At 44.3% G+C, this 23,959-nt stretch overlaps 1 protein-coding gene across 3 annotated transcripts; it reads right to left on the reverse strand.

The window, feature by feature from the left end:
• Positions 1–15,015: 15,015 nt before the first annotated feature.
• LOC123090551 (receptor-like protein EIX1) lies at positions 15,016–21,730 on the reverse strand. Of its 3 annotated transcripts, none has more exons than XM_044511864.1 (3): positions 21,384–21,730; positions 21,063–21,136; positions 15,016–20,946 (listed from the first exon to the last, which is right to left on the reverse strand). In XM_044511864.1, the coding sequence occupies exon 3, from the start codon at positions 19,898–19,900 to the stop codon at positions 16,961–16,963; it is 2,940 nt and encodes a 979-aa protein (XP_044367799.1). In that variant the 5' UTR covers positions 19,901–20,946; positions 21,063–21,136; positions 21,384–21,730; the 3' UTR covers positions 15,016–16,960. The 3 variants fall into 3 exon arrangements, with proteins under 3 accessions (XP_044367799.1, XP_044367801.1, XP_044367800.1); XM_044511866.1 differs by having other exon boundaries at positions 15,016–18,174; positions 18,379–21,136; XM_044511865.1 differs by lacking the exon at positions 21,063–21,136 and having other exon boundaries at positions 15,016–20,311.
• Between the last annotated feature and the right edge of the window lie 2,229 nt (positions 21,731–23,959).

A 23,959-nucleotide genomic window follows, 5' to 3' on the forward strand; every position in this document is an offset into this window, starting at 1 on the left:
TATGAAAAACAACTAATTTACATTGCCCGGGCCGAAAAATACTTTGGACCGGCTCTGTGCGGCTGATACCAATGGGAGGAGACATTGAAGACCTGGTGCTTACCCAAAGCGGTGGCGTAGAGGATGCGCTAGGAGCAGTGGGATGGGCGGGCAACGTGGAGGATCCTGATCATCTTGGGATCGTCGGTGCGGAGCGAGAGGTCACGGAGGAAGGCGTAGCGCCAGATGGAGTCGTCGGAGAGGAGGCGGTGGAACCAGAGGCGACAGGTGGCGGAGAGGCTCAGCAGGTCAGGGGCTTGTAGGTGCTTGGCCACCTCCGTCCAAATGTCAGGGTCATACCTGCACCAACAATGGTATTATTGATCAGATTTCAAACATCCAAAGTTCAGGAAACCACCATCCCAATCAACCACTACTGCAATTCGAATGCTCTGATGCTGGCTGGATGATACCACTAGTGGTGGTTTCTTGAACTCTCTGCTGCAATCCCAAGCAGCAGAGCATTCGAATTGATTGCAGCACTCCACCGCAGCGGATAATTTCAAACCGCCGCACCCACCGCGCGAGACCAGGTGATTCAGAGCAGGAACTCGAATCGATCTGAATTGCAGCAGTCCACCACCATAGCGGAGAATTTCAAAGTGACGCACCCGCTGATCGCATACACCAGAGACCAGAGAGAGAGAGAGAGAGCGCGCAACACCTGCAAGGCTGGAGCCCGGCGCCGGCGGCTCGACTCCCGACGCTCTGCAGCCTGCACCTGGCCCTCTTGCTCAGCACTAGCCGCTTCTCCGCCGCCGCCCGCCGTGGCCCCTGCTCTGCGCCCTGCTTCCGTGACCGTGTCCTGGGCGGCGTGGGCTGGGGCGACGAGACCAAGTCGGGGTGGAGCCGCTACGGCCTCAGGCGCTTCCTCAGCCCCATCCACAGCCCCATCCACAGCCCCTCCTCTTCTCTGACTCCGTGCAGTCGGGGTGGCCGCCGGCGCCGTCTGCTGCTGCGTGCGGGAGGAGGTGCTATTTATTTTCTTCTCTTCTGCGAGAGTGGAATGAAACGGGCAGGATTAGTACATAAAACAAAATTTAGAATGCTAGTACGGATGTCCACAAGACATCCAAATCACAAGCTGCCTCTCCTACGGGCCAAATGAAAACTGCTCCAACAACCGCATTTCCTACGACCAATTAACAGGAAGTTAATGCCATTTGGGATGAATACTGTAGAAACTATGACAAGGAGATGAGGACACGGTTTCTCATGAACATAACAAAGGGCGCTCGGATGGAATTTCCCAAGTTTGATGGGGATGGATCAGACAATGTGAAAAAGGTACTTCCAAATGTCAGGTGCCCCAAAATGATTACAAAGTTTCTTTGGCACAGCTCTATGTAGTGCACGGGGGGGGGGGGGAGATGTATGGCTTAGGAGATCAGGCCTGCTTGAGAAACATCTTACATGGCCACAGTTTTGTGAACAACTTCTCAAAATGTTTTCACCAACAAGTTCCTATGATTTAACTGTCAGCTTCAATTCTTTCAAACAGGGAAATCTGTCCATTGCTGAATACATGGAGCAGTTTGAATCTCTGACGGCTCAAATGCAAGAGGAAAAATCCATCTCTCTCTTTCTGAACAATGGTTCATCAAATGCTATGTCAATAGTATGAAAGCACACATCAAATTTTCCAGATGAGACCACTCAGACCTCCAACTCTCACTGAAGCTTACTGGCTGGCTGTAGATAATGGAATCATTGCCTCCCAAAAAATCCACATTCCAAGTAGGAGGAGGAGGAGGATATGAGAAACATCCTTATAATGCCTTCAAAACAGTAGGGTTTGACACAAAATTGCCACAGCCAAAAATCACAAATATCACTCAGAAAACTAGAGAACCTGCTAAGTGTTGAAGATGTGGTGATGCATGGTTTCATGGGCACAAATGTAAGCAAGCTCCTGCTATTAACTTGTTAACAGGAGAAGAACCTACTGAAGTGACTGAAGAACAAGAAGCTGGATCTGAAGAGGAGCAGGAAAACGGCCAGAATTCCTCTGATAAATGTATGCAAATTTCTCTCAAAGCAATGGAGGTTGACAGTGTTAATACCATGTCAGTTTTAGTCTCAATTGAGGGCAAACAGGCCATGGCACTAGTAGATTATGGTAGTAATTCTACATTCATGAATTTGTCCTTTGCTCTAAAAACATCCTGTACTATCATCAAGGACAAATCAAGGCTTGTAGCAGTAGCTGGGGGAGGCAAGCTATGGTCTGGAGCTTATATTCCTGACACCCCATTCCCAGTGGCAAAAAGAAAAGTTCCAGCATACTTTCAGAATTCTGGATTTGCCTGGGCATGATATATAGTTCTGGGACGTGACTGGTTAGCAAAACACAGCCCTAAAACACTTGATCACATTAATAGAACTGTTACTATTATGAAAGATGGTCAATATCCTGTCAGCATACCAGTTTTCGAATCAATTACAGAGGCCACAGAAATATCTGAAACAGAAATGGAGAAAATGCTCAATAAAGGAGCACCTGGATTTGCTATTTATCTCTTAAATACTTCTAGTTCCTATACTGGTCTGACCAAGAATGAAATTCCTGTACCAGTTGCTGAGCTATTGCAAAAGTTCCCTGAAGTTTTCTCTGAACCTAAGGGACTACCACCTCCTAGAACTTTTGACCATGAAATCCCTCTCAAGCCAGGAGCTACGCCACCTTACTCTAGGCCTTACAGATTACCACATCATCACAGGAATGAGATGGAACATCAAGTCCAGTGCTTGCACAAGGCTGGTATGATAAGAGAGAGCCAAAGCCCATATGCTGCACCATCTATTCTGGTCAGCAAAAAGGTCAAAAGTTGGAGGTTACGCCAGGATTTTAGGAAACTCATTGTTGTGACTATCAAAAACAAATATCCTATACCTGTGATTGATGAGATGTCTGGAGCAAAAAAATAATACAAAATTGAATTTGAGATATGGTTATCATCAAATCCGAATGGGTGAAAAAGACATTCACAAAACAGCTTTTATCACTCACTTTGGGCATTTTGAGTACTTAGTTATGCCTTTTGGATTGGCCAATGCACCAGGCACATTTCAAGCTCTAATGAACAGTGTTTTTTTTCACCTTTTCTAAGGAAGCACACTCTGGTTTTCTTTGATGACATTCTAGTGTTTAGTGAAACTCTAGAAGAACACTTGCAACACTTGGAAGAAGTATTGTCTGTCTTGCAGAAAGAGCAGCTGTGTGTTAAACTTTCTAAGTGCCAATTTGCTGTTTCACAGGTGGAATATTTGGGCCACATAATTTCTGGGGAGGAAGTATCTACAGACCCAAATAAGGTCCCTGCTGTTGCTGAATGGCCCACTCCAACAACTGTGACCCAACTTAGGGGTTTCCTAGGCCTGTGTTGCTACTATAGGAGATTTGTCAAGGATTTTGGTCTGATTGCAAGGCCTCTCCATGATGCCCTAAAGAAGGACAGTTTTGTTTGGACACAACCACAGGAGATTGCTTTTAAAAGCTCTCAAACAAGCCCTTATTACAGCTCCAGTCCTAGCATTACCAGACTTTACACTTCCTTTCACACTGGAAACTGATCCATCTGGTAATGGTGTAGGTGTTGTGATCATGCAAAATAGTAGACCTATTGCTTATTACAGTCCCACTTTATGTCCCGAGAATGCTGCCCTATCTATCTAGTGAAGCAACAAATTTACACGGAATCAAATGGAATGAAGGATTGCAGAGGGGAGCTGTGAGCTGCACTAATAAACCGTTCATCATTCATCAACAAGAAGGGAAATGGGTGGAACCAGATATCCGGTTTCAGGCGCCGAAGCATGCCGACAATGACCATCAGGCGCCAAAACTAGGCTATTTACTTGCAGGAATAAGGGCATAAAATTAACAAAGGGTTGAGATGTTACTAACCAAAAGAGCAAAAGCAACACATCCAACATAAATAGCTGTTTAATATAAACAAGAACTGGATCAAGCATCATCCTCAGTTGTTTATTTGGCCCCATTATGAAGGCTGTGCTGCCCAGCAAAGGTTCAAATCAGCATAATGCAAAATGCAAATATTCAAAAAACAAAGCTAGTGGAGCCAATGCAAGAGCAGAATATATATATCAAACTGGCATCGACAGGATCATATGATTCACACTTGAATGTTTGACTATGGCTAACGCGAATGTAGAAGATTAATACTGTTCAGAACAAATATCGCATAAGCATGGCATTTGAAACATCAACTCCGACTAAGAGAAGACAAAGCATCAGTTCACTAGCACAGATATGTTAAATGTGACGTTCGAGCCTACCGTGAAGAGCAAACCCAGCATAGAAATCACTATGTTGACTAACCTAAAGTTCTTAGTGCTGAAGAAATAGACATTTACGCCTACGGCTCGTTTCTTTAGACTTAGATTTGGTAAGCCTGGATGTCTGAATGACACACATTTGATACTTGGAAGGAATGACATCAGCCATTTCTGAAGTACCCCCTCCGTTCGCAATTTACTTGTCATAAAAATGGATGTATCTATAACTAAAATACATCTAGATACATTCATTTTTTGGACAAGTAATTCCGGAGGGAGTACTCCACAGTAAGCATACTCATAACGATGGTTCTTGATCAACCGGTATATAGGATCCAACTGCTGAAAACAGCGTCATGGTGGCGAGTCCAGCAACCAAGCAAGCCGCGAAGCCGTAGACCCGCTGAATCTGTTGGAAAAATGAGCACGCGCAGCCAAGGAGCCTCGTGGCCGGCTAGCTGCTGCTCCGCTACGACACAAGCACGCGCAGAAGGTCCCCACCAGGTGTCTCCTCGGCTACGGTGGCGGCGTCGAAAGCTGGGCCGGGGCATGGATGGCCGGCGGCGTCGGAGGTAGATGCATGGGCGGCGCGGGTTTGTGGCGCTTGTGGCATGGCCACGCGGGGGAAGTCAGGCCGGGTCGATGACTGGAGGGGAGACGGCATCGGAGGGAGCGGCAGGGGGGCGGCAGATCGGCCGCGCGCCGCAGACCGGAGCCGGCGGCCGGTGGGCATGGCGTTGACCATGGAGGTAGGGAAAAAATTGAAAAGAGATGAGAGGCTGACTAGTGGGGCCATCTTCCACCTCACCATATTGTCCATGTAGACATGCCAAATCAGCCCGACAGACGGGTCCCACTCGTCAGTGTTGCTGTTAGAGACGGTTCAATTTTGAATTAGTGCGATTTGTTACTCACTTCCCGCAGAGTTGGTGGTTTTTTTGTAATTTTTAACAAAAACGATAATTGTTTAGTACTCTAGCCACAAATATGATGGTTTTGACCAATTTACTGGGTTGGCATGAACATGTGTGCTTACATGAAGGTTGAGAGCACATTATGAATCATCTCAATGATCATGAAAGCTATTATCTGCTTACGCAATCACTGGTTTGTAAGAGTAATCCTAGTGAGGTCTTCCGCTCCCGCTTAGAAAGCATCTTTGGTTTGTTCATGTCCTTTGCTCCTGCTTAGAAGCATATTTGGTTTATTCAGGTCTGTCCTTTAGAGTCGAGGTAAATACACTAGCAGTCATAGAATTTGCACATGATGGTCATGTTTGGTGCATAAACTTGTAAAATATGTGCTTGCAGTCATCAAACTTGCACGGACGTGCAAATATGGTCACATTTCACGTACACAGACGTATTTGTTGCCCACGCGCGTCGGGGGAAGAGTGCGGCGCGACGCAGCTTCGACCGGCGGGGAAAAGAAAGGGGTGGTGCGGCTTCGGACGACGGGTAGAAGAAAGCGCCGGCGTGGCTTCGAGCGGCGGGAAGAAGGAAGGGGCTGCGAGACACTGCTTCGGGCGAAACTCATGCTGGTTCGTGCTTGATTTTGGCCCGGAGTAGGTTCAGGTGAAAGTCATGCCAGCTTGTGTGCATTTTGTAGATGGATTGGAGTTCGTCCTCGTCGTCTTTGCCCGACGATTCGGACATTGAAGATTTGATCCTCGACGACGATGATGAGAACTTAGTGTTGTTGCATCTCGTCGACGAATTTGAGGCGGGGCCGAAGAAAAAGCGGCACGGATCGACGGTTGGCCGGCTATGCATTCCCCGCAACCGAGTTCTCGGCGACAAAATGCTCATGAAGGACAACTTCTCACCGAGGTACCGACCTATTCGGCTCACCTCTTTCATAGGCGATATCAAATGCTTAGGTTACTTATCGTCCGCATCGTCAAGGCTTGCGAGCAAAATTGCCGTTTCTTCACCCCCACGTAGGAATGCCGCCGGTTTGATTGGTTTCAGTGCATATAAAAAAATCAGCGGCCATGACAATGATTGCATATGGTGTTCTGGCTGACTACGCGGATGAATATCTTCGCATTGGTGAAGATACGACCATCAAAAGTGCCCGTGTCTTTGCGAAGACAATAATCCGGGTTTTTGGCCCGGAGTATCTTTGAACTCCAAATGAAGAGGACATTAGAAAGCTCATGGCAATGAATGAAACAAGGGGATGGCCGGGCATGCTAGCTAGTATTGATTGCATGCATTGGAGGTGGAAGAACATCCCGGTGGCTTGGGCAGGGCAATACACCGGCCACAAATGTAAACCCACCATCGTGCTTGAAGCCGTGGCTTCACATGATCTATGGATTTGTCATTGCTTCTTTGGTTTTCCGGGGATATCGAGAGGGCATTTCGTGTATTGCAAGCTCGGTTTGCCATTGCTCGAGGTCATGCTCGCTTCTGGGATAAAAAATCCCTCCGAAACATCATGACTGCTAGGAACAGATGAGACCAATGCATTTCTTGAGACCTACTGAAAAATTGAGAACCGTAATTCGCACAACCAACTCCAACATCATCTTATTGAGCATCGGTGGCAGCTCTATGGGGGGAGATAGATCCCCATTTGTATCCATTTATATTCCCATGAGACTTGGACAATTTGATGTTGTAATGATTACTTGAAATCGAACATTTGTAACGATGACTGTTGTTGCATTATGAGTTGCTTGACCATTTATACATTCGTATGTTGAATTTATTTTAGATTCCATTCGGTTGACATTATTGTGAAATGTGCAATTTGTTTGTTGTTTTATGAAAAGTTTACGTTGTGGCGAGCAGTCCAGCAGAACAAGATCCCACAAAACATCTGCAGGATCTGTTCGGCCGGAGCGCTCGCCGCACCGAATTTTATTAACGGGAGCCCTTATACGCGTTTTGTGGGACGAGCATTTGCGGGATCTGTTAGAGATGCTTAAAACGCAGCAATGCTATTTATTGCACATACATTTCAGAAAAACATGTTTTTTTGGGAAAAAACAAAACAAAAAAAAAATCATGAATTAGAAAAAAGTTCATGCCCACTTAGATCGTAGGGGGGGGGGAGGGGGGGGGGTTGTTTACCAATAACCCATTCAGGGATGCTTAAGGTGCCGTTTAGTGTTTGGCGGAGTCCAATCGCATGAAGAGGGGCCCACCGCACTAACCACTAGACCAAAGTAACCTTGTTGTCTACTAAAAGAAAGCAGTGGTAGTTAACCTTTTCGTTTATTAAAATGTTATACCCAATATAAATTATCTGAAAAAGAAACATAAATTCAAAAACAACTTCATGGATTTCAGAAAAAGCTCATGAAATGTTAAGAAATTTTTTAAAAGTTCAACAATTTTGGGAAAAAACCATCGGATTCGAAAAAAGTTCATCAAGTTGAAAATAAGTTCAGCGACTACGAAAAAAAGTTCATTGAATTTGAAAAATATTATCAAAATTGAATAAAAAACATCATTTTTTTTTGAAAAAAGTTAACCGATTTTGAGAAAAGGTCATCAATTTTTTTTTGAAAAATCATCTAATTTAAAAAAAATCATATAATTTGGAAAAATGTTCATGGAATTTGAAATAAATCATGTAATTTTATGTAAACTTCATCAATTGAGAAAAAAAGGTTCATGAATTGTAAAAAACAATGGCCTGGTGGTACGGGCGTAGCCCTCGCAACAATGAAGGAACCCCGGCTCCCGCACCTTTTTCCTGATGGGCCGGCACAGCTGGGCCCAAGAGGAGGCTGGCTGAATGGACGATCACGCTGGCTGACACGCATCTTAAAGCCTGTTTCATATATATAACGAGGCAACCCTAATTCTCACAGTATCTCCCTCCCACCCGCCGTCCGACCACCACTCCTTCCCACCCCTCCACCGCCGCAGCCGCCGATGAGGACCTGGAAGAGGAAGAGGCGGAGGGAGGTTCCCTCATCCGACCGAGGGAAACACGCCAGGCAGACCCCAAGTCCAACTGGCGCTGGCGGTGGCGGTGGTAGTCGCGCCGCGCATCTACCGGATCCGGGGCCCGTTGAGGTTCAAGAGGAATCAATGTCGACGGTCGCCCCCACCCGTTCAAGAGGAAAGGGTATGTACCCAACTTGTTCATATATGGACTATGATGATTTCATATTTGTCGCCCCAGTCTTAGGGTCCGTATAGGTGTTCATGACTTAAACAAGAAGATGAAATTTCATATGATTCAACAAAAAATTAAAACATGGGTCCTGAATAAACATAAATATCATTATTTATACTAAATTTATTTGTAATTTCTACACTATTTTTTCTATGTTACAATCATATATAATATATTGAGGTAAGTCTCATAAAGTGTTAAAAATGTTCATTTTACATTTTAGTGTGTTACACTTCTAATTTTTTAAAGAAAAAAACTTTCTAAATGAGATGAAGTTTAAAGAAACAACACATGTATTCCCAGATTAATTTGGGTAAGTTAATTAATAATTTATATCTTGGCAGGAATCTCAAAAGTGTGTGGTATATGAAATATCCCAATAACTGTTTTCTAGTTTATAATTAGATATGTGCAAATAAAAATCTGGCTTATTCTAGATGGATAGCGAGTAGTTGACAAAGTGCATCAGGATCCCGTGATCTCCACCATTTATCATTTTTTGACAAATGGTGAATTTTATTGGCTTAAAATGAAGCATCAAGAGGATACAAACACAATGAGACCACCCGGCGTCCTCTGCATAGCGAAGATGCACACATGCAACACCAACACACGCATACAAGAACATGCCAACAGATAGCAAAGTCATATAATACCAAAGCTATGTATAAGCGAAGGAAATACCCAAAAGAGATCAGATCTACATTTGGCAAACTACATCAATGACCATATCCGCACCAACCATCTCATGACACCACACAAGCAACGAAGTTCTTCAACATCAACACCTTCAAGAAGGGAGCGACGCTCAATAGTCGTCGTTGCCAGATTCGACCACTCAAGATTGGAATCTAGGTTTTCACCTTTAAGAAACGATCCAAGCATATCCGAGCAATGCCTTCAACAAGGTAACGACGTAAAAACATCGCTATTGCCAGGCATAACCAACTCGGGTCACCCAGGCTTTCACCTCGGAGCTCGAGACCGGGTGCTCGAGTAGCACCACCATCAAGTCACTCAAGTGCTGTCGCCAGCACACATTTCCATGATCCCAGCAGCTGCAAGCGATGTGTTAGTCGTCGCTGCACCACCATTCTTCCGCGTCAAGCCGGCGTCCATAGTTTGCATCTCACCGTTGAAGTCATCCACCAGACCTGGAGAGAGAAACCCTCACGAAGATCTTTCGGTGGTCACTGCAATCCACCATCTATCATGTAGAATGGTGTTTTACAAAAAGAATAAATACACCCAACCAATTAGTCGGCCCTGTATGCTAGTAAAAGAGTGTATTGTAGTTCCTTAACCAAGATATTACAATAGGTGACGCCAATATCGAGTTACTGTTGTTTTTGGCAAACTTTGGTCTTCCTTTTCTACTTAAAAAACTTCCAATAGAGCTTCATCATGGAGGCAGATTTAAACCAGTTAGTTAGATCTTGCTTGCTTGCTGCCATTGTATTTACCCGTGTTATTCGGCCATGTGCCAGTATGTTATTTGCACACAGTTTAATGTGCACAAGATTCTATGTTAGGATATGTTTTTGTTTGGAGGGCAAATTTTCCTTCTTTATTTTGCTTGAAGGCAGCCGTGCTTGGATTATGTATGCCATGTGTCATTCTGTTATTGCAACGGCTGAATGTATGCATGTATGCAAGATTATCTATGTAGAAATGTTTTGTTGTAAGATTATATCCTTTTTTTCTCCTTGTAAAGGCAGTTGTGTTTGCAATGCATTTTTTCTTCTTGTTTGATAGATGGATGTAAACAAGTGGATGGATGATGTGCCAATGACTAGACAGATCTTTTGCAAATATGGATGTGGGACTACTTTGTCCGAGTGCTGCTATGCACACGATGATGTGCAGACGATGATATTGTGATTGTCAAGCTTCAAAAGATTTCACTTTCTAAACCCAATGTGAAGCTACCACTAGGCATGATGTGAACATATAATTTCAACTTCATGATATTCAATTCATTCAACAATTTACTCATAGGATATAAGTGAAGCACAAGAGTAAATGACAAACTACTCAAAAAGATATACGTGAAGATCAAGCGAGTAGTTACGTAAATAGGTAGTAAATTGTGGAACCTCTTTTATTTAAAAACTTTCAGATCTAAGTATCTTATTAAAACAGCAAGCAAAAAAATTACATTCCAAGGATAGCACACATCATGTGAAGAATCAAAAACTTAGAATCAACTGATACTAACCGATAATTGTTGAAGAAGAAAGGTGAGCTGCCTACCGGGGCATCCCCAAGCATAGATGCTTGAGGCTTATTGGAATATTAACTTGGGATGCCTTGGGCACCCCCAAGTTGAGCTCTTATGTCTTCTTCATTCCTCTCATATTACGGTTTTCCTAAATCTGAAAAACTTCATCCATGCGAAACTCAACAAGAAATCGCGAGACAAGTTTGTATAAATCAATGCAAAAACCTTATCATTCTCTATTGTAGCAAATCACTAAAATTATTATTCAACATTGAATACTAAATGCCTTTGCATATTTAATACTCCTATCCTGAAATATAATCATTAAACAAGCAAACATATGCAAACAATGCAAACATAACAGCAATCTGCCAAAACAGTATAGTCTGTAAAGAATGCAAGAGTATCAATACTTATTAAACTCCAAAGATTATGAAAATCTATCAAAATGTAGAGAATTTATCAGAGCTTATTGTGCAAAAAGTTTCAACATTTTGTCACATTCTGAATTTTCTAGGGAATGTTTGCAACAACGGTAAACTTTCTGTTTTCAAATAGCAACAAGTAGACTTTAGAAATAAGCATGACAAAGGCTATACTTGACATTTTTATTGAAATAAAAGATGCAAAACATTATTCTAAATAACAGCAAGCAAATCCTAACAAAATAAGATGACGCTCCAAGTAAAACTCATATCATGTGACGAATGAAAACATAGCTCCAAGTGAGGTTACCGATAATGTTGGAGACGAAAGAGGGGATGCCTTCCGGGGCATCCCCAAGCTTAGTTTCTTGGATCTTCCTTGAATATTACCTTGGGGGTGCCTTGGGCATCCCGAAGCTTAGGGTCTTGTCACTTCTTATTCTCCTCATATCGACATCTCACCCAAAACTTGAAAACTTCAATCACACAGAAGTTAACGAAACCTTGTGAGGTAGGTTAGTATGATAAAGAGCAAACCATTTCACTTTTGGTACTGTCAAAGACAAGATTCATAGTTGTTTCCACACAATGCATACTGTAGCATATCATTTCTACAATTTATATTGAGCAATATAAGTCATAGAAACTAGGAAACAAGCAAACTATATATTGAAAACAGAATCTGTCAAAAACAGAACAGTGTGTAGTAATCTGTACTCAAACCATACTTCTGCTACTCCAAAAATTATGAAAAAATTAGGACCACCTGAGCAATTTGTATATTAATCTTCTGCAAAAAGAATCAACTCAAAATCACTCTTCTGTTAAAAATGATAGTTATTTTTGTGAGCGCAAAAGTTTCTGTTTTGCAGCAAGATCAAATCAACTATCACCCAACATGATCCCAAAGGCTTTACTTGGCACTTTATTGAAACAAAAATAATTAAACATGATTACTACAGTAGCATAATCATGTGAACACACAAAAACAATAGATAAAAAGTTTGAGTTGTCTCCCAACAAGCAATTTTTTTTAATGTCTTTTAGCTAGGCATGACGAGTTCAATGATGCTCGCATACAAGATAAAGATTGAAATATAACAAGAGCATCATGAATCATAAGTTCCTCTCTCATAATAATTTTCAGTAGCATCATGAATAGATTCATCCATATAACCATCAGGTAAAGCATTCTTTTCATGATCCAAAAGCATAGAAAATATACTACTCTTTATGGCATACATGTCATCATAATATTCATCATAAGTAGCAACTTTGTTCTCATCATAATAATTTTAAACCTCTTCCAAAATAGTGTATGTATCACTAAATAAAGTCATGAACTCTTTGAATCCACGTTCATCAAGATTGTAATAAGATTCAACACCCTCCAAAGTAGTGGGATCACTACTACCTAGTTGACACTCTTCCAAACCCACTTTCATCATTGTAATCATCATAAATAGGAAGCATGCTATCATCATAATAAATTTTCTTATTGAAAGTAGAAGGAATCAAATGATCATATTCATTATGCAAAGCATCCCCAAGCTTATGACAAGCATTATTTTCAGCAAATAAATCTTCAAACATTTCATACTCATCAAACATAGCATCCCCAAGCTTGTGGTTTTGCATATCATCATAATCATTCTTATCAATAACATGAATGGCACCAATAGTATATCAAACAATATTATCATATTCTTCCAAGCAAGTGCCAAAAAGATTTTCAAGACCATAGAAGACATCATTGTTTTTCCAAGCATAATCATCACAACAAGTAGTAGGCATCACAAAATCATACTCAATATCACCATCCTCCATCAACATATTTGATTCACTTTCATGAGGCATAATGGTGATAGGAGCAATATTACTTGGGAGAGATACCTTTTTACCTCTATTTTTTCTTCTTCACCACCTCACGTGTGGGTTTAATCAATTTTTTCGAGCTTCTCGTTGAAGAGATTGATTGGACAAGAAGCTCCTTCTCGTTACCTGATTCATCATAAAAAAACACTAGGAGGGTATTGGGAAATATTTTCCCTTTCATTAGTACTCTCTTCATATTCTATTTGTTTTATTGTCTTTAGATAGTTGGCAATATAAGTCGGAATTGCTGTCAAATTCGCTCAATTGGGGTTTCTCGGTTTGCGGGTCCAAGCGGCGATGCCCGAACATACCCCGTGTAGCCAACCCGTAAAAGAGCATCTACTGAGAATATCCTTTTTCCCGGGTCCATTTGCGGGGTCTGACTCTGCCCTCGCCCGCGTCCACCCGCAAAGCCGTTTTTCCGCGAACTGCAAACGTGTTTTGCGGGTCGGCGTTATACGGGGTCTGCTAGAGATGCTCTTAGTTCCGGTTCCAGACACCAACAAGGGCAAATCTGGAATGTTCCCCTTGAGCTTATTACTCCTCATGGCCAGGGTTTTCAGCATTTTTGATTGCTCCAAGCTTGCAGGCAACCTACCAGTTATGTTGTTTGTAGAGACATTTAAGCTAGTGATGAACAAGTAGAAGTTCCAGATCCAGTCAGGTAATGGACTAGTGGATGCTCTTACCCACTGAAAAAATAGTAAGTGCTGCACATGCACGAACATGCATGTTCCAGTTCACCATTAATCCCATCCCACTTGGCATGGGTTCATGAGATCGGGACTTGGTCACCGACAAGATCACACCGTCCAATAGCTCTGGAAATAAACAATTCAAGTCATTGATTTGCCACCACGGCGTCAATGATTCACCACGCACCTATATAAATTAACCTGTCGTGGTGAATCATTGATGCTGCGGTGGCGAATCATTGACGCCGCCGTGGGGACATTCGTTCCCTGTACAAAGAAAGTCTGGTCTGACGTTAATTCACGGGGACACACCTTATATACAGGTGTCATTAGACTTATCACCTTTGGATCATCGTGGAGTATTAGAGTAGTAGAAGCCGTGATGATATTGGTTAACCAACCTTTGCGCTGATGCCTAGCATCTTGCGATGTGATTAAATCTATGTAATACATCGAGGTCTCCCAGATCATTGCATAGCATCTTGATCACCGCATCACGGTTGATATGGCCACCTTTCACATGGGTATCATAGCATCTTGATCACCGCATCACGGCTGAAATGACACAATAAAATTCTTTTTGTGCTTGAAACATTACTTGATGTTTTTTAAATTAAATCTGGCCTCAGCATTGGTTGATGCGGATAACCAAAAAATATTAGTTGATGAGGGGGACAAACAAATTCAAAACTTGCATTGCCTAAATAAATCACAAATTGATTATATATAGGATGGACAGATGGACGAGTCAACGACTTTGCGTTTGAGGGAGAGTGGAAGAAAATTAGTAACCCTAGCTAAATTAGGTGTTTATACGGGTACCAGCACCGCTGGATGGAGTTCGTTGACTAGAGATGCCAGATTGGCTTCCGGCCCAATGCAAGGTCGAGTGGCAGTACAGTATATACTATATTGGCTAGCTAGCTATAGCTAGGTAGAGGTACACACAGAGGCAGAATTGATCCGTGCATCTCCATCTCGCCATGACGCTAAGCAGCTGGGTGTGCCTTGCAGCGCCGCTGCTGCTGATGATGTCGGCGGCGGCGGTCGCTGGGAATCCGGCCATGCCGATTGGGCAGCCCAACTGCAACACCACCTGCGGCAACGTGAGTGTGCCTTACCCGTTCGGCATGGGGTCGGGCAGGTGCTACTGGCCAGGGTTCAAACTCAGCTGCCACCACGGAAGCAAGCCCCAAGGCTGCTCCTCGGCGACGGCGGTGCTGGTACGTTTGAGGTCGTCGACATCTCCCTGCAGGACAAGTCGATGCGCGTCGTCAGCCGCGAAGTTCATGCCATAGAGATTGCCGGTTCGGGCGACGGGCGCGGCCAGTGGAGCTGGAGCCTTGGTCTCGGTGGTGGGGTGTCATACGCCCATACCCATACATGCTACACTCGTCGGCAAACGAGTTCATCCTCATGGGTTGTAATGTGCAGGCGACGCTGCTAAGCATGTTAGACTTAATCTTGATTCATGTATGTGCATAGTTTGTTTTTCAGATGGTTAGTGGGTTTAGTGGCCCGAGTGGAGGCTGGGTTAGGGCGTGCGTGAGCCAGCCCGGTGTATATATATGTGTTGATCAGATGAATGGAAAGAAGGCCAAGACACCTCCCTCCAACTGTTGCGGCCCCTCCTACCGGTCACGGCGGTATTTTGATTTTCGGCCGAAAGAAAGGATTTCAGCCATCTCGGCCTGGGCGAAATCTATCTTCGGCCAAAATCGGTCAAATTTCAGTCAAACTTTGGCAGAAGTTTTTTTAAATGGCCGAAATTCGGCCATCTCGGCCTGTGGCGAAGAAATCTCAGATTGAAAATCAAAACGCTCCCCCGTTGGCGCAGCTCTCCTCTACGTTTTGCTGTTGGCGGGGGCGTGTGAGGCCCTTGAGTAGAAGTAGAAATTCGTTATCTTTGGCGTTGGGTAGACATGTCTTGCTGCTGCAGCTGACGTGATCAAGCTTTGCTTAGGCGGTACAATCAAACGTGGATGAAGTTGGTTGAGTATGTTCTTTAGCATGGCGGGTGAAGGTGAGTTAAAGGTACGACGGACTTCTTTATCATTTTGAGGGCTGCTCAAACATGTAAAATGAATCAAAGATTTGTGTTTCTGCTCAGGAACTTACCATCAGTTGTTCTTCCTACATCTCTGAATCTGAATGACAGCACTGAAATCAGAGCTCCATTTTTTTTTGAGTAGTTTGGATTGCTTACCATATGTGTCACATGGTTGAAATCAGAGCTCCTGCGGCTGGGAACGGGCAACACCGTACATTCCAGGGATGATTAACTTCAAACTAGTTGGGCATCATTGAAGCTGTTTCTAATCATAAGGGCCTCTTGGATACACAGGATTCTGAAAGTGTAGGAAAGGACATACACATGAACCTCTACTACCATAGTGTAGCAGTTTTGGATTTGGAATTACCACTTCCCTCCCAGCTTCCCGCCAAAACACTTTTGAGGTGCTCGGAGCCGTTGATTTCCCACATTAGGTTGGCATCTACCGTTCATCAATTGTCAATGCTACGTATCCAACGGCTAGCATGCGCCGGATTCACCTCTCCGGCCGTGAGTCGCAGGTCCACACTGAACCAGCAGCATTAACCACGTAGAAGCTTTACAGTATTTCCCTTAAAAAAACATAGAAACTACGTGCAGAAACTTACACGTCTATGCTCTGGCCGGTCCCAATGGATGGATTTTTTTAGCTTGACCGAGCCACTTTGGCACATTGGTGAATAAACAGATAAACAGTCAATCGCATGTTCTTCAGCACAACACGCGGGAGAAGGCGATTTAAAGGTGCCACCAACTTCCTGATAGTTTCAGAATTAGTTAAACTTCATCAAACAAAGTGGTTGCAGTTACAATGAGAATTTGTTTCTGCTTCCAAGCATTAGGGCGACTTTGCTACGCGGGATTCTGAAAGCATATATAGGAAGGACGGGCACAAGAATATGATATAGATGTGCATGTGCAAAACAGAGAATTTACAAGATAAAAGCCAGAACTTTTGTAAACTTTACGTACATGTTTGGTTCACAGGAATACGAAGAACGCATATATCCTAGTAAACTGAGTCAAACCAAAGCCAAACACACTTGAAAAATTATACATGCTTCATGTGTACGTATGAATTATAAAATGAGTTTCAAGTGGGTCGTACAATAATATCCAGCGGGGCAAGAGAGAGAATTCAGCTGGTTATTATTCTTACAAGAAAATAGCATATGAGTAGTTCAGACTGTCCATTCATATTACAAGCTAAGGCGCTTTACACAATAGCAGTTGAAGAGTGTTCCAGATCGTAGCAAGTGATGGAGTCCTGACTCTGTGTTGCCATGGAGGGGCCTCTTCCTGCTGGGATCATCCTGTTGATGCTAACCTTCATCTTAATAGCAGTGCACAGCTTGCTGAGTACCCTGTCGGTGAACCGAAAGTAAGCCTTCCTCGCGACCACGCTGCATATGAAGGTTGTGAAAACCATGGAGATTCCAAATGCAAACCCGAGCAGAGTAAATAGACAAGTCAGCGTGCCAAATCTGAGTTGAAGTTTACGGTGCCGGTGTTTGTTACTCTCTGGCACACAGATTCTGTCAAGTGGAGGCCCGCATAGATTTTGGTTTCCCAAGAACGAGTCCAAATCGAAAGTTTGCAATTGATTTCCTGACGGTATCTCCCCTGAGAGATCATTGTAGGACAAATTCAGGAAGCCCAAAGAAGTTAGCGACGCAAAGCTGTCAGGAATTGGACCCGATAGATCATTCCATGAGAGATCGAGTGACTCTAAATCCACCAAATTCCCAAGTTCAGCAGGGATACTTCCTCCAATGTGGTTCCTTGACAGATTCAAGTTAATCAGTGAAGATAAAAATCCTATTTCGTTTGGAATCTCACCACTTAATAGGTTTGCTGAGAGGTCAATGCCCTTCATCACGTACATTTCTTCCTCATAAAGAAAATTATGACCTTTCGTCATTACCTCCAAGGTATCTGTGTATACGAAAAAGTAAGCACCCCCAAGACCATAAACCTTGTACTGAAGGAAAGGCGATGTTCTTCTGTCTTGGTCTTGATTGACCAGGTGCAAGGCTGTTAAATTTCCCCAAAAATGTGGTACAGGGCCAGATAGTTTGTTGTTCGAAAGATCCAAATAATGCAGAGCAGGAAGTTGGGACAGTTCTTCAGGTATTCCACCAGAAAACTGATTGGACCCCAACCTCACAAGTATCAGAGATTTTAGGCTGTCACCTATCCATTTTGGTATGTTTCCTGACAAATTATTTTCTGCAAGATCAAGGAACATCAACATTTGACATGACTGCAATGAGGTGGGCAATACTCCTGACAACCTGTTCTTGCTAAGATGCAGTGACATGAGGGAATTTAGAGAACCCATGGTAGATGGTATTTCTCCCCACAAGTTATTGCTTGAAAAGTCTACGGCATACAGCTCCGATTTCTTTTGCCAACAATTGGGAAGCTCTCCTGAAAGGTTGTTATCAGATAGGTCAATCAGTTCCAATGATATCATGTTGCATAAATCTGTTGGGATTACTCCACTAATGGAATTTTTTGACAGTGATAGGTAATGCAATTCTTTGTCTCGAAAGCTATGTGGCAATGGTCCTGATAAGTTGTTGCAGGATAGGTCCAACACTCGGATGCTAAGCGGCAAATCTGGAATGTTACCTTGAAGCTTATTATTCCTCATGCTTAGAGTTGTTAGCATTGTCAATTGCTCCAAGCTTGCAGGCAACATACCAGTTATGTTGTTTGTTGAGACATTTAAGCTAGTCATTGACAAAGAGAAGTTCCAGATCCAGTCAGGTAATGGACCCCTGATGCCTGCACTGCCTAGATCGGTCATCTCGATTATAGTTTGTGATTGCAGCCAAGTTGGAAACTCTGGTCCTACAAGGCAGTCATGCAGTCCGAGATTTATGAGCTGAAAAGGTGGCATCCAGCTTTGTTTGACTACAATCTCGAATGAATTTGATGCTAGATCTAAAGTATCCAATCTTGACAAATTGGCAAAGTGGAGTTCCGATAGTGTGCCTTTAAATCTATTGAAGGAAATATCCAAGTATGTCAGGTTTGATAGGTTACCAATACCATGTGGCACAACTCCAGACAGTGAGTTCGCACTGAGATCAAGGATTCTTAAACCTGACATGACCTCAAGCCAACCAGATAGGTTTCCGGTTAACTTGTTACCAGAAAGTTCAAGGATCTGCAACCGCTTCATACAGGGAAACAGGCTCTTGGCTGCTTCTGCAATATCTCCTGACAAGATGTTCCCGGACAAACTGATTTGAACCAAGTTGCACAACCTACTAGCTGATGTTGGTATTGCTCCAGTCAACTTGTTGTCCCCAAGCCCTATGAACATAAGTGAAGTCAGTTTGCCAAGGTCATCAGGAATCATGCCCGAAAGCCCACAACTAGTCATGTCCAACTCTGAGAGGGCAGATAGCTTGTCAATCCAATTCGGCATGGAGGAATTCAGATCGTTATTCTTCAGATTAAGCAGCGTAAGGGAAGTGAAGTTGACTTGAGAAAGAGAAGTGAGGTCGGTGGCAGGAAGACTAGCATCATTCAGGCGAAGCACTTGGAGTGATGGTAGCATGTTCACTGCCTGCAGCCAATCCACAGAAGCGGCAAGATACAACCAACTGAGGTCGAGATACCTCAGGGATGTCAGCTTGGAAACCCAACGGAAGTTATTGACAGTGATCCCAGGACCTCCAAACGAACCCAGATCAAGATAGACGAGTCTCGACAAATTACCGAGTTGAGGAGGAGCTATTCCGCCAAAACTGGCATGCGACAGATCAAGATACCTCAACATCTTGAAGGAGCCTATGAATTCCGGGATGGGCACCGCACCAAAGTCACCATGGCTCAGGTTGAGGTGCACCAATCTGGTCAAAGCAGCCAAAGATGGACTGATCTCGCCTTTGAGGGAGTAACCACCAAGGTCCAGCTTGACGACATGGCCGGTCTTCTTGCTGCAGCTCACACCGCCCCAGTTGCAGCAGTTTTCTCCTTGCCATGAGCGTAACCTCCCACCAGCATCAGTGATGCTGGCGTTGAAGGCAGCCAGTGCATCCCTCTCCACGCCGATGCACGCAGCTTTGCCCCTGGTGAAGTTGATCACGAGGCACCATAGGGCCAACCCCGTGAGCAATCTGAGCATGGTATGACCTCCCATGGCTGTGGAGTAAACTGTGAAGCTAAACTAAGCTGGCCAGGTAATACAGACCTCCCATGGCATCTCAAGCATCGTATATCCTCCCATTGTATTGCAGATCAAGATTTGTCTTCTCTCCTTGTCTGGTCTCCCTGCATGTCCTTATCTCAAGTCTGGTCTCGTATACCTGTCTTGTCTGCTTGCAGTTTGTGCTGACCAGCCAGCGGACTCATCGGTTCAAATTAAAATAACTGGTTAGACTGATGGTGCCGAGGAGACCCACAATTCTCAAAATTCTACCACAAATCGCGAGGAAGAGTGCCGCCTCCAAGAATTATATGGAGTGGCTATACACCACTTTCCAGTACGCCCTTTGCCCAAATCGAACATCTGCTTCGTCGTCGCCCTCTGTTCAGCCTGTTCCTTCGCCACCTGCAAGCACACCCCCAAATTTGAAATATGATAAGCTTCCTTCCCCACCTTCTGTAAGTGGCCATTTCTGGAACAATGTAATGTGGCCATGGTTGTCATAATAAGAATTTTTCAGAAGTAGTGTGCAGCTTGGTTCGATCCAATCCCCTGTCTTCATCCTAATTTGGTTCTGTAGTGTCACTGTGTCAGTGTGACTGTGCATGTACATGGAATTATCCAGACTGATCCCAGGAACTCTGAATGAGCCCAGATGAAGATAGCTGAGTCTGGACAAATTACCGAGTTGAGGAGGAGTTGTTCCGCCGTAACCGGCATGCGACAGATCAAGATACCTCAACATCTTGAAAGAGCCTATGAATTCTGGGATGGGCACGGCACGAAAATCCCCATGGCTTAGGTTGAGGTGCATCAATCTGGTCAAACCGGCCAAAGATGGACTGATCTCGCCTTTGAGGGAGTAACTACCAAGGTCCAGCTTGGCGACATGGCCGGTCTTCTTGCTGCAGCTCACACCGGCCTAGCTGCAGCAGTTTTATCCTTGCCATGAGCGTAACCTCCCACCAGGATCGTCAATGATGCTGGCGTTGAATGAAGCCAGCGCATTCCTCTCCACGACAATGCACGCAGCTGTGCCCCTGGTGTTGTTGATGATCACAAGATAGCAAAGGGCCGGCATTATGAGCAATCCAAGCATTGTATGACCTCACATGGTAAATTAAGCTAGCTGGGGAACACGGAAGCATCTTATGACCTGACTTCACTGCTAGTCTGGTCTCCCTGCATGTCCTTATCTCAAGTCTAGGAGATAAGTCTAGTCTCCACCTTCTGCAAGTAGGCACAAATGGGATAATAACAAATCATGAGTAGTAAACTAGCTGGTAGTGTGCAGCTTGGTTCTATATATCCAATTCCCTCTCTTCGTCCTAATTTGGTCCTGTAATGTCACTGTGTCACTGTGTCTGTCTGTACAGGATATGAGTATACAGTACTACTTAAGCAATCTGCAATTAACAACGCTGCGGTAGTGGTAGAAGTATGAAGTTCAGGGTGTGAGGGGGAGGGAGATTCCAACCTCTGACTCGTCGGCGTCGGAGGCGTGTCTCTGTAGCTCCTCGACGGTCCGCTCCGCGCCGCATCCGCCTACCTCTCCCTCCGACGGCGCCTCCGACCCGCCCCCGCCACCGCCGGAGGCTGACGCGGCGAACCTGGCCGCGCACGGCCACGGTCGCAGGGAGACGCGGCAGCTGTGGTAGGGCCTCGGAGCCGAGCCGCAGAGGAGCAGGCGCGGGCGGCATTTCCGGCGATGCGGGGCCGCGGCGGCGACGACCAGCAGGAGACCGGCGGCCATCGCCGGAGGAGATGGAGGCAAAAAAAAGGAAGACTGGTGGGACTAGACGATGGGATATTTTCCCAGGGAAGAGAAAGAAAGGATGCGTGCTGTCGATATTTCAATTTGAAGACTGGACATGATAAACAGTAAAATCTAAAAAAATTGTCAAAATTCGAAAAAATCTGAAACTATTTGTGGGCAAATGACATCCAAGAAGTTCGTGGCAAAAAGAAAAAGGCAAAATCGGCTATGAACAGTGTATTTTTTTCAAACTTTCACACAGGTTCGAAATTTGTCTTTTTTCCACGAGCTCCTCGAATGTGTCCGAACTCCACCATAGTTTACACGGGCGTCACGCATTCGTCAATTTTTTTTTCAGATTTTCTTGGATTTTTTTTCTATTTTAAATTTTTTTTACTATCCAAACCCGGGAGCATCTGCACCTATTTTTCTGGGACATATATCGCCGATTTTCTAATGGAACAATCAGTCTATAGTTTCCGTTGCAAGGGATCATGAAATCTTTATCATAATTGGTTCACTTCTACTCCCTCCGTTCAGAATTACTTGTCACAAGAATGGATGTATCTACAACTAAAATACATCTAGATACATTCATTTCTTAGACGAGTAATTCCGAACGAAGGAAGTATCTTTTTAGAAAAAAGCCAGGTTAAACTATCACATTTCTGCAATGTACTATTCTCTTGAGAGCCTCAAATTTTATTGTTTTTTTAGGGAAGACTTAAGCTTTATTAAAAGTTCGTAGCTCCATCTGCTGTAATCTCCGAGCTTATACACTCTGGAGGTACATGAAGCCAGGTCTTACAAAGAAAATTCTTACAACCTTCCCTTGCTAAGATATGTACGACTTTATTCGCAGACCGATGCACCCAAGCAATTCTAAAGCCACTAAACGTAGAGAGTAGGGTCTTCAACTTTTCTACTATTTGCCCATTGCCAGATAGATCCTTCTGCTCACTCGAGATCTTCCGAACGGCAACCTGTGAGTCTGTCTCAAGGATCAACCTCTGGATGTTTAGTTCTTGGGCAAGGATAACAGCTCGTCGGCACGCTAGTAATTCCACCGTCTCCGCATCAGCAGCAAGAGGAAAAAAATGGCACGCTCCCGCAATGAACTCACCATGGTTGTTCCTGAGAACAGCTCCTCCTCCTCATTATCCTTGGTGTTTGGCCAGCGCCCCATCAGAATTCGCTTTAACCCAACCATCGTCAGGTTTGCTCCACTTGTCCTGTCCCCTTACCACTGACTGTTTGATCACCGTGTCCTTGCTCGACCTCCACTCTTCCGTCAGGTACAATACTCGTTGAAGTACCAACTTTGGATCTTCCATCTGGTTGGTGTCCCTTGCCTTATTACGTGCTAACCAAAGCTCATACCAGCTCCTCAAGACCAGATCCCTTTCTTCATTCCTCGTCCTGCTCAACCGGTCCAACACCCATGCTCTCATTCCGCTGTAGGCCGCAATCCCTTCAGGCAGTCCCGCTAAGGGGGCGGCCACCGTGTCACCAAGCGGCTTCCAGTAATGGCGTGAGTGGGGACAGCGGCAGAATCTATGGATGATGGTCTCCTCCCTGCCACACGCGGCACGGAAGATTCCAGGCTTGATTTTCCGTCGGTGAAGCTCCATACCAACCGCCAGACCATTAGATAGCATGTGCCATGCATGTATTTTTATCTTATTCTGCAAGTCTGCACTCCACAACTCATTCCAACTCTTATGATCAGCCACAGATGAGGATCCTGAAGCCTGCTCCCTTTTGGTTGCCTTCAGCGACATACCAAGATGATATGCTGAGCGGACTGTAAAATGCCCACTCTTTGTGAAGTTCCAAGCCTTGTAGTCCCTTTTTCCCTGACCGCCTATGACAATAATTTTGATATCTGCTACGCCCCCTTTAGAGAAAACCCGGTTCAGTTTGTCGACATCCCACTCAGAAGACTGGACCTTTAGGAAATCTGCCACCTTGGTTAAATTTGGGACAAACACAGCACCCAGTGGTGTCATGCTCCCTGCCCCTGGGGATCCAATTGCTATTATGTACATTGATTGTAGAGCCGTCTCCCACTCTCCACACCAACCCTTGTGCTAACAGATCCCTCCCATGCATTAGACTTCTCCATGTGAAAGAGCAACCTTGTGGACAAGGGGCTGACATTATATCCATTTCCTGAAAATATCTAGCTTTTAACACCCCTGCGCATAATGAATTTGGCACCATAATGATCCGCCACACCTGCTTTGCTAGAAGAGCTTGGTTGAAAATCTCAAAATTTCTGAACCCCATTCCACCTT

Source organism: Triticum aestivum, chromosome 4B (assembly GCF_018294505.1).
Source record: "Triticum aestivum cultivar Chinese Spring chromosome 4B, IWGSC CS RefSeq v2.1, whole genome shotgun sequence".
NCBI classification, from domain to species: Eukaryota; Viridiplantae; Streptophyta; class Magnoliopsida; order Poales; family Poaceae; genus Triticum; species Triticum aestivum.

Excerpts from the sequence above, each read along its gene's own strand:
- LOC123090551 (XM_044511865.1), bottom strand. The coding sequence starts at position 19,900 with ATGGGAGGTCATACCATGCTCAGATTGCTCACGGGGTTGGCCCTATGG.